General features: G+C 45.2%; 1 protein-coding gene across 1 annotated transcript in view; it reads right to left on the reverse strand.

Moving 5' to 3' along the window:
- Positions 1 to 7,667: 7,667 nt before the first annotated feature.
- Positions 7,668 to 16,108, reverse strand: part of TRMT10A (tRNA methyltransferase 10A) — a 138,812-nt gene continuing 130,371 nt past the window's right edge. The window contains exon 7 of the mRNA XM_085635733.1: positions 7,668 to 8,071. Within this exon, the coding sequence (XP_085491859.1) occupies positions 7,875 to 8,071 (197 nt within the window). The 3' untranslated portion in view covers positions 7,668 to 7,874. The remainder of the gene's footprint in view (positions 8,072 to 16,108) is intronic.

The raw sequence follows: 16,108 nt of genomic DNA on the forward strand, positions 1-16,108 counted from the left end.
TTTCCCACTCTTCTTTCAAAATTTTCTCGAGGGGAGAACCCCCCCTGAACCCCCTTAGGTTGTTTGGGCTCGCTCGCTCATCGCGGTGCACCCAAACACACATTTTACGCCTCACCACTTTCAAATGTCACGATCCGCCAATGCTCTCCATGCTGGATTACAGCAATGTACTGTTTCTGGGTTCCAATAAGACAGTGATCAAAAGACTTCAGATAGCCCAAAATGCAGCGGCATAGCTTCTATTCGCCCTTCCGAAGTTCTGTTCGACCTCTGGCTTCCTCCATAGGTTGCACTGACTCCCGGTGGATCAGAGAATCCTCTTCAGGGCCCTATGTATTATTCATAAAATTCTTACCTGTCAGGGTGCTCCCATCCTATCCAATTTTCTCCGCCCTCATATCCCCTCTCAAACCTTGTGCTCTGCTAAGCTTCATGTAGCCTGTGTTCCTTAGGTGAGAAGCGCGAGAGCAGGAGGGCATTCCTTCTCTGTGAAAGCACCTGTCATCTGGAATGCTCTGCCTTTGTCCATTAGGAGCATCCAGAATCACTGGGCCTTCATAAGGACCGTGAAGACCTGGCTATTGTCTGTCTAACCTTCTATTCTAACGTGGATCTCTTCTCTGAAACTAGTGCTGGGACGCCCCATTACTGGGGCAGCTATGTGCTTTAAAAATACTTTAACATAACATAAGCAGGGCTTGCTTCCAGCTGCTAGGCACTGTGGTGTTCGCTATGGAGGAGTTGCAAAGATCAGTGAGGACAGTAAGGACTGGTTCCTTTACAAGGGAGAAAATGATGAGAAGGGGGTGCAGGGATCCACTGGGAATTGGGATGAAATGGTAGCAACCAAGGTCTGGACCTGTTTTGACAGCAAAGAGCCAGCTGATGAGATGGTGAGGAAGCGAAAAGCACAAGGAGTGCTCCAGAAAGGGGGAGGGAAGAAATCTTACAAAATTCAAATAATCTTCTCTGGAAAAAACAATTGGAAAGTTCATCACAAATCTTCTGGGAAGGCTGAATGATTTTCTACAGAATTCTGGACGTAAACCTGTTTTAACGATTGCAAACAGATTGTGAACAAGATTTTTAGAGGCATCATCCTTGCTGATGATGAATGGCCAGATGAAAAAGTGGGATGTCTAGGAAAGCAAGTTGAATCTTTGGTAATGGCTTTTCTGTATTCTTCTGTTCCCAGACTCAGCTGCATGGGCCCCCGATGTCCTCTGAAAAAAGAAGAACGAACAGTAAGTAAAAGAAATATTGTCCCGTAAAAATTATTTATTAATCTGGGTAGGATGGGATGCATTCTTCTCCTGTCAATTTCCTTTTGGCACTTTACTAATCGTCTTTGTGTGTCTTGCAAGCCAATCCATTCACCGGTGATTTCTCCTTTATCTGGCCCTTACTTTCAGGGCTGTCACGTTCTCTACCGGGTTTAAATTCAGTTGAAAATGACGGCTTAGTTTCCCGCACCCTGTATTATCTCCATTGGTTCACCAGACACCCCATTAAAAATCCCATAAAAATCCCATATGGGTTTCCCTTCACCTGTGAGACATTACGATAAGTAACACAACTTTAAGAAAAGAGAAAACCCCAACAAACTAAAAATAAATAAGTGTGCAGGTGACCCACTTATCTGTGTAGCACTTACCTCTCAGTCGCTCACCCAGTTTGGTTAGCCACAACCCTTCTGCGTTGTATTGGATGATTCCGCATCCACATGGGCTGTCCACCAGTCCTCGGACCATGCATTGTCCTATTCACTTTGTTCGCCGTAGGCTCCTCATGTGCAGTCAGTAGCTGCTGGAGTATCCTCCTCCTCCAACCCGCTCTTGTTACACCCGTCACAATCTTCTGCCTCGCTGTCTTGCCAGGTTTGTGGTTTGGGTGACTCTGTTGTTCATTTCCTCTCTGCAACCTGTCCTCCTTGTTTCTGTCCCCCTTCCTCCGCGTTCTTGCTGGCTTTTATTTTGCTCCCTTCACCATCTTCTTGCAGGAACGAGTCCTCCTTTAGTTTCCACTTCTTCCTCTCTCTGCTCTGTCTCCTCTGTCCTATCTAACCTGTGTCCTTTATTCATATCTTGGCTGATCGCCCGATCTGGAGCTTCTGTCATGGGAGGATCACCCTATGGTCCAGGTCAGTGCCTCTCTCTGGTTGTGTTCTAGCAGTCATCACTGCAGATCGTGGGGCATCCATTATGAATATGGAATGGAATATGTCAGGTTTCCACTGGTCCCACGGTGACTTCAAATTGCATTGCAGAGTCCGAATGTGACAGCTGGTGTAGTCTACCAGGAAAATGCAGGTGGTTAGAGGTCAAAAATCCTCAGAGCTGCTCTCACCATGAACCAGAATTAAGGCTGAAACATTGGATTCATAGCTTGAATGTTCTGGTCTCGCTGCAGTTGGGGGAAAGACCTTAAATTGCATAGGGTCTAGGAAAGCCAATATGAATGGAACTCTCTGTAAAGTTAGGTACCATTTTGGCTCATTAAGGTACGCCTTTGCCTGGAGGAGATCTACCACTGACTTTGGCTAGCCCACCTTCAACAGCCAGTTGTCCAGGAAGGGGAAGATTGGTATCCTCAACTTTCGAAGTTGTGCCGCAACCACTGCCATCGCTTTCATGAACACCGAAGGGGCACTGGTAAGGCCAAATGGGAGAACTGGAAATGCTCCTGGGCGACCTTGACCTGCAGGTCACACTTGTGGGATGGGTATATGAAAATATGTGACCTGCAGGTACAAGGAAATGATCCAGCCTCCTTGGTCCAGTGCAGCCAACATCTTGGCTAACATGAGCCCTTTCAATTTGTCCTTCTGCAAGAAGACATTCAGGAGTTGAATGTTTAATATAGGTTGAAGGCAAAAGTAACAACCATCTCCTCTTTCTGAATTCAAAACCCTCTCGATAGCACCCTTGGAGAGCAACACTTGCACCTCCTGTAGCAAAAGGAGTGATGCTCATCTGAAAGTCGATCAATTGGTGGGGAGGGAGATGGGGGAGTGGTGGAGTGGACATAAAGGGTAGGGCATCCTGCTAGGGGCAAAATAAAGTGCCTAGAGGCAGTTGCTTCTGGTGAGGGGTACTGGGAGGACTGGTGCCACTACTGGCCTGGAGAAAAATGCCTAATAGATGCTAATCCCTGGCCTTGAAATGCCTTGGGGAACAATGTAGTGGATGGGGTGACTGGTGCAGTCTGTACGCCAGCCACTATGAGTAGCCACATAATTTTCAAAACTGATGTGAATTGCATGCCAGGGGTCAATAGTTTCAGAGAACGTGGCATACCTCTACTGTCCTTAAAATACTCAAGGTCAGAATACGCTTTTTCCCCAAAAAGGCATGACTAATCAAATGGCATATTTATGACAGAAGCCTGAACTTCACAAGTAAATACCATGGAACACATCCACGTAGGGCAGCCGAGGACAACACTGATGAGAACGGCCCTCACAGAACATTTGGTGGTGTTTAGGCCAGCACAAACCCCAACTTGGTTGCATCCTGTCCAGCATGGATTGTTTGAGCCAGACAAGCACTAGGTTTTCTTGAACTGCTGCCAAGATTTCACTGTTTATGTCTCTCACTGGTTATGTCCCAAAGGGCATGCGTACAGTGACCCAGCAAACAGACTGAGTTGACCGATCTCATGGCCAGGCTGGCCAAAGAGAACATTATTTTCCCAAAACCCTCAACTGTCTTGGACTCGGTATCAAGAGGGTTAGTAGAAAAGAATTGGGATTAACCTTACTGGTTGGTTCCTGAACCACTACTCCCGCTGGAGTAGGATGCTAAGTGAGAAAAAGAGAGTCGCCACGTGCCGGCCTGTCATGTTTGGCCATCTACCTATTCACTGGTGGACAGGAACACAGCTTTGACCAAGTGCTCATCAGACTATCTTTGAAGGTTACATGAAGGTGAGCAAGGGCTCAGACGCGGCAGGCCCCAGGTGTAGAAATTCCATGAAAACATTAGCTTTAGCCCCAACAAAGATGCATTCTCTTTGGTAGGTGGCCCAAGTGGCTTTTCCAACCCTGTGATGAGGAGGCATCAAGACCAATGACCTCTTGTAAATCTATTTAGAAATTGGCATTATAATGAGGAAGATTACCATTCCTGCACCATCATCTCCCTCCAATGGTGTGCTTTGTTAACAAATCAGATCCAAAAAGATAATGGAGCCTCTGTTGATTCAATCTTCGTGGTAGAGGCATTGGTGCAGAATCTGGCTGTATAACGACCGGTAGCGATTTAGTAATTTCGTAGTGCAACGTCGGTCAAGATTGGGCTGAAGATGGTTCAGGGTCAGACATCGGGATCAGAATCGGATCTTCTTCCGGCTAGGTGCTATCGGCATTGGGGACCAACGAGTGACTGCCCCAAGCAGGTGTAGGCGCCAAAGTAGATGTCTGTGCCAGAATCAATATTGGACCTTGAACAAGTTATACAGGGTCAATCAGAAGGGGAGGGTTAGAGGGGGGAATGGGATTGGGTTTCTTTTTCATGATGTGGAAACTCTATGCTGAAACATATTGTTATATTATATACAAAATGGAAATAAAAATGGATTGAGTTTTGAATATGGAAGTGTGGAATCCCTGAGGTTGCAGGTAAGGATTCTTCATAAAATCACATTAGTACAAAGTAAATTTCCTAATTCCAATTATGTATAAGGCATTGGATTCCTTAAATTTCCTGATTCCCAGCATCATCTGCTCCAAAACAGACATGTATATTGTTAGAAATGACCCTTTTTGCAGGGTTATCCCCAAACTTTTAGCTTCTTCCTCCTACTTTTCCCTGACCTGTTTGTGTTGGTTTTAGGACTCTGGGCACTTTACCACTGCTAATCAGTGCTAAAGTGCATATGCTCTCTGTGTAAATTGTGTTATGGATTGGTGTTTCCATGATTGGATATTTGATTTACCTGTTAGTTCCTAGTAAAGTGCACTGAGTGTGCCAGGGCCTGTAAATCAAATGCTACTAGTGGGCCTGCTGCACTGATTGTGCCACCCACATGAGTAGCCCTGAAAAGGTAACTGAGACCTGCCATTGCAGAGCCTGCGCGTAGTTTGTAACTGCCATGTTGACTTGGCCAGTGAACACACTTGCCAGTCCCTAACCTTCCCTTTTCTTACATGTAAGGCACCCCTAAGGTAGGCCCAAGGTACCCCTGTGGGAAGGGTGCAGTGTATGTGAAAGGTAGGACATGCCCAGGTGTGTGTGGCATGTCCTGATAGTGAATTGCGGCCAATTTCGTGTTTCACTATTGCAAGGCTACCTGTTCCCCATAGGAGAAAATGAGGAGTGTGTTTATTACATCTTATAAACATAACTGGCCCGGGGCATAGTTTGGGAAATAACGTTTAGTATGCCTGAGCTCAGAATCTAAAGATGCATCGTTTAGTAAAGGTGATTTTTACATTCTGTGTTTGAAAACACCACTTTTAGAAAGTAGTTATTTTCTTGTTCAGTCATCCCGTGTGCCTCTGCTGGAATGTGGGTTGCCTGTCTGGGTTTTGGATGACAGAAGGCTGGAGAGCAGGAGTGGCTCCAGATAGTCTAGGTGGGTCAGGAAAGGGCTGAATAGACGTGGGCTGCAATTGGGGAAGGGGGAGGAGACTTCCTTGCACCTCAAAGGGTCTGGTCTGCCTCCGACAATGCCGCCTCCACCTCCTGCTAGGAAGTCACACTAGAGAAGGCAGAACTGGTTCTGGCTGGGCACATACACTCTCTGCCTCAGAGATCAAAGGATTTTGGGATATAAATAGTGGGGCCCAGACCCCTGAACTTTAGAACTCTTTTGGATCAAGAAGACTGCCAAGAAGAGCTGGAGGAGGAACTCCCAATTTGCTGTGTGCTTTGCGGTGTTGGCCTGCAGTAGCTGCTTCTGTCTTGGGCAGTGTAAGGATTGAATTGAACTTTCTGCAATATACTTTTGTGAGTTTCTCCAAGGGCTTGAGGTAGAGCTTGCCCCCTGTTCAAGAAGTCTCAGGAACAGCAAAGACTTCAAGCTCTTCTGCCCTCAGCACTGGGGACTGTGTATTTTGTGCTGCAACAGAAGAAAAAAGCAACCCGATGCCGTCTACGACACCACTGCCGAATCCATGTCCTGAAGGCACCGCAGAGGGCACCGCTGCAACACCGCACCGCGACCCTGGTCTCACCGACGACGCCTGCTGACGCCGCCACCGAGCCGCTGCTCGCACCGCGACCTGTGGGCACCGCACTCCGCACCGCCTCGCTTCACGACGACGCCTTGGTATCCTTGACGATGCCGCTCCACTCCGAAATCTACGCCGCTGCTTGCACCATGGTTCGAGGGCACCGCTTGTAAAGTTACACGATGCACCACCCTCATCCTGCACCGCAGCCTTGGCCTACCGACGCCGGCGCCATCAACTCCAGTTCATCAGCCGATGCCAGTGCTTCAGGAACGACGCTGCTGCTTGCACCGCGACCTGCCAGCACCTCGACGAACACCGCATTCACTTCGCACTACGACCCTGGTCTCACCGACGACGCCATCTGATGCCGCCACCGAGCTGCTGCTCGCACCGCGACCTGATGGCACCACATGCTGCCCTTCGCACCGCAGCACCCGACGCCTGCCGACGCCAGCGCTCCTGACTTCAACAGAGAGGAGTTCGATCTGCAAATCGTGTGACTTTGAGGGCCTCGACGACTCCTGCACCGACCTTCGGAACAGAGGCCTGCAGACGCCGTGCTTTCGGAAGCTCAACAAGAGGTCGCCGACATCCTGCATTTCTAAAAGGTACTGTTTGCGGGTCTTCCTAGCACCGTAGCTGGCCCACTACGCAGCGGTCAGCCAGAACTGTTTGGATTTGTTTGCTCACGATGCCGTTAGCCCCGGACGGAGCTATCGACATCAAGGAACTGTTTCTCAAGCATATTTTGATAACTGAAGACTTTTAAGTACTGTATTTTGGATTTTTATCGTTTTTGGTCTTGTCTTAAGTATATAAAAATATTGGATATTTTTCTAAACTGGTGTGGTGTCCTTTTGCAGTGCTTACACTGTATTTCTATTGGTTATGTGCAAATGCTTTACACACTGCCTCTGAAATAAGCCTGACTGCTTATGCCAAGCTACCAAGGGGGTGAGCAGGGGTTATTTTAGGAGTGTAACTCCCTTATCCTGACTAGAGTGATGGTTTCTGCCTGGCTTGGGCACAAGCCCTAGCCTACCAAAAATCCCATTTCTAACATATATCATAGTCTCAGCATTTTTTTTAAATGTTTGTACAGGCTAATGGAACCACTCACTGACAGTTAATGCAATAAGCAGTGCATTCTGGGCAAAAGTCGTAATGCAGTGGAACCAAGATGTGTTTTTCTCAGTGGAGACCATCAGTAACACCACAAATAGTCTGTAATAAGGAAATAATTTTTCCTGGTTTACCTATTAAGTTGTGTACTACAAAACTATAACTACAGGTAGTCTATATCTGTGATTTGAAAGAAACCACAGACTTTATGAGTCTAAGGCCCCGAGTTGGAGAGTCAACCCTTAAATGTATACGTTAAATAAAAAAAATCCTTAACATTGCTTCAGACAAACCAAATGCCTGTTCAATTTGTAAAGACTGCAGTCAAATGAAAAACATTGAAAATACTGTAAGAAAACATGTCTCCCACTTCGATAGAGTTTTTTTTACTGTATACTAGGAAGATAAAAACAAGTAGTCCTGCTTTGAAAAAAAGACAATTAGTCAATCGGTTGACTATTAAATAATTTGCAGAGTACATTGGCAACACAAAAACATATGCTGGTCACTGACACGAAGAACTGCTCTGGTATTCACACCGTTTCTGAGTTTGTGTTATGTGTCCACTCCTTTGCTATCAGAGTTCAGTTGCCTCATCAACGCTGGAATCATTTTCCAAGTCCGCATCTTCTTTATCCTCCCCCTGGCCATTGTGATTTCCATCTGTGACAACTTCCCCTTCCAATGGAACCGCACCTTTCCGCTGCGGCAGGACGCTGAAGAAAGCCTCCTTCCAGTCTTTCTTCTCCAGGTAAGCAAGGATGATTTCGAAAACTGTGCCAAGCCAGATAGAAAAAAAGTGTTAAGTCACTGATGATTTGCAAAGCAGCAAGAAAGAACAGTTGGAAATATGATCAAAAAACTATAAATCATCTGTCTGGAAGGCAGAAACCAGACTCTGTTTATTGGAGAGGTACTAAAGTGATGCCACAAAAATAGAACAGCAAATATCTAAGTAAATCACAAATTATTTGTTCTCTTTCATTATGTGAAGCCTCACTGATGAAAATGATTTTGTTCTGTCACCACAAGGAAAGAAAAGACACATCGCAAAATCTACAGGGCTTAATTGGACATGTTAACAGATTTCAGTACAAGTATGCTCCTCCTCTTCTTTTCTGTTCTCACTATTTCTTTTTACAATGGTTTTCTGATTCATTAGCAATCAATGACAAAGTCAATAGGTTTAGGCTACTTTAGGTGAGTGTGCCATTTGTTGTAATGGCTCCGAAATATGTGTACCTAAAAGATCTGGAAGTCCTAGACTTTACATAGTAGACTATTCCCCACATACAAAGACCAAAAGACTCAGGCCCTAGACACCGGAGCTGCTCTCTCCATGCAAGGACCTAACATGCTTTTAGGTTAGGTCCTCACACAGCAAAGCAATCTTCAGTTTATTCATATCTGGCAGTTAGATCACAGGTCACAAAACTCACAAGTTTAGGCCTCAGACAGCTGTCAACAGCAGGCCTAGTAAGAATTGATTTAGACCTATGGGAGGACAAGTCATGGTGCTGAAGTGAACAATGTTCCACATGGCTTAGAGGGGTAATTTGAAGTGTGATGAGTGGGTGAATTATAATGCTAGGCATGAGACTGCTGTTGTAAGTGTGGGGTGCTGTAATAGTCTGAAGTGGAGTGGAATGTGTCAGCATATGTTTTTGTTATTGATGGGTATAGGGTGTTGTGGTGTGAGTGGGTTAGTGATTTGAGTAGCTGTGGAGTGGTATAAGTGGTTGTGGATGAATAGGTGGTGTGGCAAGTTGATATAATTTATGTTAAGAGTTGTGTTACAAGTATGAGTGGTTGATGCTGCAGATGAGCTGAGTGGCTGAAGGTGAGAGTATGTACGCAAATGGGGCTGAGTGGTATTATGGAGAGATAACCTTATGTATGAGGGTGATAGCTGAAAGAAAGATTAAGTGATGTTGGGCGCAAATACAAGTTGAGCCAGTGTGTGTGTGTGTGTAAATATGAGGTTGAGTGATTTTAGAGATAGAGAGCAAGGGTTAAATTAAGTGCCAAAACAGTCGCAAAGGTGCACCACTTAACACAACAGAAAGCAGACACATAGCAAATTATCAAGTCCGTGTCCATAGCATGTGTTCTTCAAGTATCTTCTTTTATTCAAATGGTCTTAAAAACCATTTGTGATTGGAAAGAACAGCTGACGCGTTTCGTCCAGAAGGTGGACTTCTTCAGGGTATTCAAACAAGTAAAGGCACTCCTAGGCAATGTTTTCATCAGAGTTGCCCTGGTAGGTAAAAACTTCAAGCAGGATGGCAAAAGTTGTTTCACCAGGAGTTCTTATAACAGCGATGTGTACTTCTCTCAAGTGTTTAAGGAAGTCAACGGTATAATAACTAGCATTGGATGATTCAACACTCTCACTGAGATAAGGTGGGCTGGAAGTATAGACAACAATCACTGGCTCCGACCTTAATAGAGTCGCGAACCAGCCTGGCGATGCCTCCTGCAAGCTGCCAACAGTGAAATTAAGTACCCTCAAGCACTGATGGTTAATTCCATACAGTGTGCTACAGGTAGGCACGGTAGCGAATGGGTCTGACTGTATCAGGTGTTGCAAAGTCTGCACTGTTAAAATGAGAATGATGACTGACTACTACCAATAAGATGTTGCAAGCCACATCATCATGTTTTGAATGATTTGAAGGGATTTAACATGTCACTAAGACAATGGTCCCATTTTGGCTTTCTTTCAATCGTATAAACCTACAGAGTATGTGACATGGATTTGTTTTGTTTTGCCACTTACTGGTGTCTATTCCGCTTTCCTCATCAGGGCAGACCAATTCCTAGCTCTTTGCAACATGGTATTGCTCACTGTACAACTCGACAAAGGGAAAGAAAATTTAAGACAAGAAGCCTCCAAAATAAGGACAGGAACATGGGTACTGAAGCAACTAATAGGTCCTTTAGCTTCATATTAGTATGTGTGCTTACCAACCACATCCTTAAGATCCCCATCTCCACCACAACCAACAACCACACCAATCACCACCACAACTAAAACAGGAACTATGAAAACCACAACTACAACCACAACAGCAATCGAATAGGCAATCGACAGTCATCACAAAGGCAACTACCACCAAAACAAGCACCACCAGTGTATTGCCATGTATTTTATATAGTGCTTACCATACCCCTTATGATGCTTACAGTGCTTTGTAATTACCACAACAACCACCACTATGGCAATAATCACCACCACTATAAATACAACAACAACCACCACAATCACCAGACCCACAGATATCCAACCACCACCAGGACATACACTATCACATTAACAACGACCATTGCTAGGAAAACACCACCTCTATAACAATCATCAACAACCAGCATGAAAATGACTACCACCAACAAAATGACCATCCTGACGACAACAGTCATCACCAAGAGCAAGACAAATAAGTTACATCTTTACACTAAATTATAAACATAATGGCATACTCCTCCTTTAAAAGGTGTACAATGAGCTATTCACAACCTCTTTATAAAGATAAGACAAAACAAGATAAAACAGTATCTGATAAACCTATATAACAGCATCATGATTCCCATGGCATGTTGAAGATCTATGCATGTTATCAAGTATCTGGGCATATGAAGTTTTTCACCCAGGACTGTCACTGACCTTGAAAGTATAAATACAATTGCCCCCTCACCCACCTACTGTCACCCTTGAATGGCCAGTCTGTTCAATATGCGTTAAACACCAAAATCAGCATGCTATTCCCCAATAACCCGTAATAAGTGCCATTAATCGCACCTGATAAATAACATACTCTGTGGTATCATTATTTATCAGGTGCGCTAAATTGCGCCAATACTTTTAATCAAGCCCTTAGACTCGAATAGGTAAACTCTCAAGAAGAACAAACCAGATCCCTGTATATGACCCAAAACCCCATCGCGGTCTGCCTGAATGTGCAAGTTTACCCGAGCCCTGCAAGACCAGATAACCGTGAGGGGTGCTTTGTGCTTTTTGATGCTGTTTTCGCCCAAAAAATTGGTTTATAAAATGTGTTTATTACTTCAGTGGGGCTCTCACCCCGGTCAACTAATAACCCAATTTCTCACAGTTGACAGTTTAAAATGAATACTATAGCTTTAATGCACTCAGAGAAAGCTCAAGGCGCAGATTTTATTTTTGATGGTTGGACTTTTAATTTGTTTGTTGTTCATGGTGGACTTCTGAAATTACCTCTGGTTCTGTGTATTAGGGATGTGGAAGTATACATCTTGTAGTATGCCTCTTGTAATCCGTGGGCACGTATCCAGTCCACTTGCTGAACTGCCAGTAAATATGGGATAGTGCAACCATCCTGACATTTTTTTCCTTAGCCAATTTAACCCATTTGTTTGTCGGTTTATGTCCAGAATTAGATTATGTTACAATTATGGGTCCTTCTTCCACATTAAAAAACTACTGCAGTAAATCCCTTTGTTTGTGTGAGGACAGGGCACTTAGACAACTGCTTCTATCTGCTATAATAGGTGGATGTACTTGAGTAGCATGGCCACGTGACATAGCTTAGTCCTTGAAGATGGCATGTTTGTAGATAGAAATTTGAGCCTCAGGTCCTATACATACCTTACAATAATTAATAAATCTTTGCTTGTTCTTTTATTTTTTAGCACTCTCCAAGGAGATTAACATTGCTCCCCCTTTACCATGGCGATAATGTTAAGGTATTACACTAACTTGGCAACCCTGTATGCCAGAGGGTTTGCCGGTATCGTTGTGGCCATCTACATGTTCGGATCAGGTCCTGGATGAGAGGATTACTGCCGTGGCCAGTGGGTCTAGCCCGCCAACTGCACCTGTTTCCCTGAGGATAAGCCCCTAGCCTGAGCTTCAGTGGGACCTGTGGAATTCCCCCCTACCCCCTTATTAGGGGAAGAGCAACTTTCCTTTTGTGTCCTCTGAGGGGGAGCAGCTCCGATCACTGGAAAACAACTGACAGTGATGCTCGACAGGAAAGGCCTGCATCACCAGGTGCTGCTGTGTCCACGAAGGAGGGTGGGACAGGAATTTGCCTGACAACTACTAGAGTCCGACCTTAACCTCTTCAGTGCCCATGACGAGATAGTCTCGTCATGGAGCACGGTTGCGCTGTGCCCATGACGTGACTATCTCGTCATGAACCCCACCCACTAGTGCAACGCCCGGCACAGGAGGGGGAAAGGGCGTGGCACTGAAGGGGTTAAGGGAGATGTTGTTGTTGCTTCTGAAGGTCGTATTCCTTTGCATGTGTAGAGTTAGTATTTTATTTACACTCTTTCTTATAGAAGCAAGTATTTGGCTGGACATTGATGTATTGTTCGTACTATTTGCACTTTGAGTTCTGAGTTGTATGCACTAACCTGTATCTACATCCCCACAAGGGAGCCTTGATTGCTTGATCACAGTTACCACTAGACAACAAGTGACAAAGGCACACTTGGCCCAGTTGAGCAGAATCTATAGTAGGCCGGGCCCCGGGACGTCAGGAGTAAAAAGCCTCAACCACCACTGTTGGTATCAGTAACCTCTTAAAGGGGTTCTAACAATGGCAAACTCCTGCTTATGTACATGTTGCCTTAGACAATGCAGTCCAGACCCCACATTACTATTACAATGCGGTGCCTACCTTATCAAGTGCAACAAGTTGCTTAGTCCTCTGTGACACTGCCACCTGGGAGACCATTCAACAATTTGCATTTCAGACTGGTGGTGCGCATCCATGCACACGGCAGGCAGCCCTGTGTATTCCCAAAGGCTGAAAACAATCCGGCGCCAGAACCATCTCGCTCTACAGCCCAACAAGCCAATACCTCTCAGCCTGTGCTATCTTAGCTGCAAGTGGTTGGAGAGTTGGGGGGGTGGCTAGTACCTTCTGCACCCATGCAAGGAATAAAAATACAGACTAACAGTGGTAACCAGAGAATTCTGAACAGCTCACACAAACCACATGGTGTGATTCGGCAATCTTACGGAATTGTCCAAATAAAATTGGCATAAAGGAAATCACAGCAATCGTGAAGACAGAATGTCCCCACATATTAACTGGGTTGACAACTAACATGTTTACGTATGCATTAAGTAGTACTGCTGCACTATTGAACCTTAAAGTTAAAAAAGACTTCTAATAATTTACTTAAGTCTTTATAACACTGGCTGGGTAGTTTAAATGTTGTGCATCATTCAGGAGTTACCCATTTCTGACTTTCTAAACTTCAACCTCCAGAGGTAAGCTTTTACTGTTCGAGCTCACTACTCACTGCAGATCAAAGAATAAAAACACAACAGTGGGCTTTAGTGAGCTTGTGATAATCTTTGGTTCATGGGGTTCCATGGACAAACAGTACTTGTTGCAAGGATGGTCCACTTGCACCCACATTTCTTAAGCCCTGGAGAAACTGGTGTGACACACAGATACAAATGTGTGGCAATCACAATACTTCTCAATATCTAAGTTGTGGTCCCAATTCTTGATGGTGATTACAGAAAAGTATTGCTCTTACAAACAAGAAAATGGCGCTTAATTTTCGAGATCTTAAGTGAAGATATCATGGTTTGAAGACCTGAGTCCCTTTAGAATAAGCAGCAGTCAGGTACTGCTATCGTGGACGAGCTCTGCACTTTTAAAAGAATTATATTACAGACAGTGGCGGTGCGTCCATTGGGGCGCAGGGGCGGAGCCCCACTTACCACGCGAACGCACGCACGCACGCACGCAAAAAGCAAATTGCAATGCAATGATATTATTTATTGCGTCGGACTCGGACATGATGAAGGGGGTGGGGCCGGGGGGCGAGCACTGACACAGTTGACAGACAGCCGGCTCGCAATTTATTTGCGCATGCTCGAGTTTGTCTCACGACAAGCACGAGCATGCGCATTCGCCGCACTGTCTGCCACTGAGTACTACTGAGAGGAGGGGGCCGAGAGGCCGAGGGTTGCATCATGCAGCAGCCCCGTCTCTCGGTATCCGGGCGAGCCCTATCCGTGCTCTTTCGCCAATCCAGGGCAGGCGCTGCTAATGCAGCGTCTCTGGATTGGCTGAGAGCCTGATACAGCTTCTCAGACCCCCTACGAGTAACTGCATTGGGTGGCGCGCAACTATGGCCAATCACTGTGGCTTATGTCTGAACACAGTGACAGTGATTGGCCATGAGGTGCGCACTCTATGCAGTCTGTGTCGCGTCATCACGCACGCGGTGGTGCCACACTGTCTGCATAACCTCGTGGCGGCGGTGCGTACAGGACCCGTTGTGTGACTCGTGTGTCGAGACAATTCTTGTGTACTCTACTCTGTTGTCCCTGTCCCTGACTTGTCCATTGTGGTGAGTACTGCAGTCTGCGACTGCACAGCTCATTATCATTGATTTTGAGTACGTAGGCATTCCGATGATCCGATCTGGCCCATTCCCGATTCCCATATACATGCCTTGCCAATGCCAGCATTAAGAGCAAAGTGGGAGATTTTAAAAAGAAAAGCGGGAGATTGGGGCCTTGAATCGGGTTAGGGTTACTGACTGTGATGTGTGTGTGGGCTTTCTTTGTAAGTGTGCACTGCTGCAGCAGGATCGGATCGGATCGGACACATTTGAAACAGCGAGCATCCATTCATATATCATAGAGTTGCTTGTTGTGTAACTTGTGTCACACCGTGTGACACAACAAGCAAATCTATGATGAATGGATGCTCGCAGTTTGAAATGTCCGATCCGATCTCACGCCGGACCGACCGGACTGCAAATGCAATTAAATAATGGATTGGCTGGGATTGGCTGCGTCATGAGCAAGTATGCAGTTTGTTTTCGGAGGAGTCCGGCAATAAAGATCTGGCGCATGTGAAAACACTGCATCTGCTTCTATTCCGGGCTAGCTTTCTTCAGAGTCCTGTATCTCCCCCAGAACTGTGCTGTGACTTAATACTTTAGAATGTTGTTAAACTCTCCAGGGTGCAGATATTGTCAATCGATTATTCACATATTTCAAGGTACAAAAGAGGCTGACAGGAACAAAAGGCTCCAACTCCTCGCTCGCCTGCCATGTTAGAAGTGATACCAGGAGACCAGTCTTTTCAGAGTTACCCTGACACACGTGTTATCGTCACTGTTTCTTATTCTACACTGACGCTATCTGACAGCACTGAATGCAGGAGATTTTTTATTTTAAAAAGTCAATAATCCATGCCACAATATCAATGCGCATAATGGAGTGCAGATGTTTCAAAACAATTACTTTTAACTTCGTTCGTTAACAGCAGACAAGACTGAAGGTGTACGTTTCTTCACTGGTAGTTGAGTGGGCCTTGCACACACTGCACTGGAAGTAAATACGAAAGTGACCCTGTTGCAATCTGTCGATTTCTTACTTAACAAATGGTCACTTAAAATGTTTATTAAAGGGAAAGAAACAGCACTGACTGGACTGACGGATGCGAGGAAGTAAAAACGTTTTTTTTCTGTCCTTTCACATCCGTTTCCTGAAAATGTCTATTCCCTGTTCATTTAAAGAGTGGTAACTCCTTAATTATCTTCAGAGAGTTTACACATTTGAACAATGTTCTCTAGAAGAACGAATAATTTTTTAAAGAATGTGCAGCGCAATTCAGAATTGTGCACGAAAAAGATGCAAAACCTAACAATTAGGATTTTTTATGAGGGTTGAAATCGGATATGTAATTACCAAAGTGGAAGGCCAATTATCGCATTACTGTGCACCTTACACTTCCCAACAACGCAGGTAAGGGAAACGGATTCGACTATAATCTGCAGAAAAAGGTATTC

This window comes from Triturus cristatus, chromosome 2_1 (genome assembly GCF_964204655.1).
Source record: "Triturus cristatus chromosome 2_1, aTriCri1.1, whole genome shotgun sequence".
In the NCBI taxonomy this organism is placed as follows: domain Eukaryota; kingdom Metazoa; phylum Chordata; class Amphibia; order Caudata; family Salamandridae; genus Triturus; species Triturus cristatus.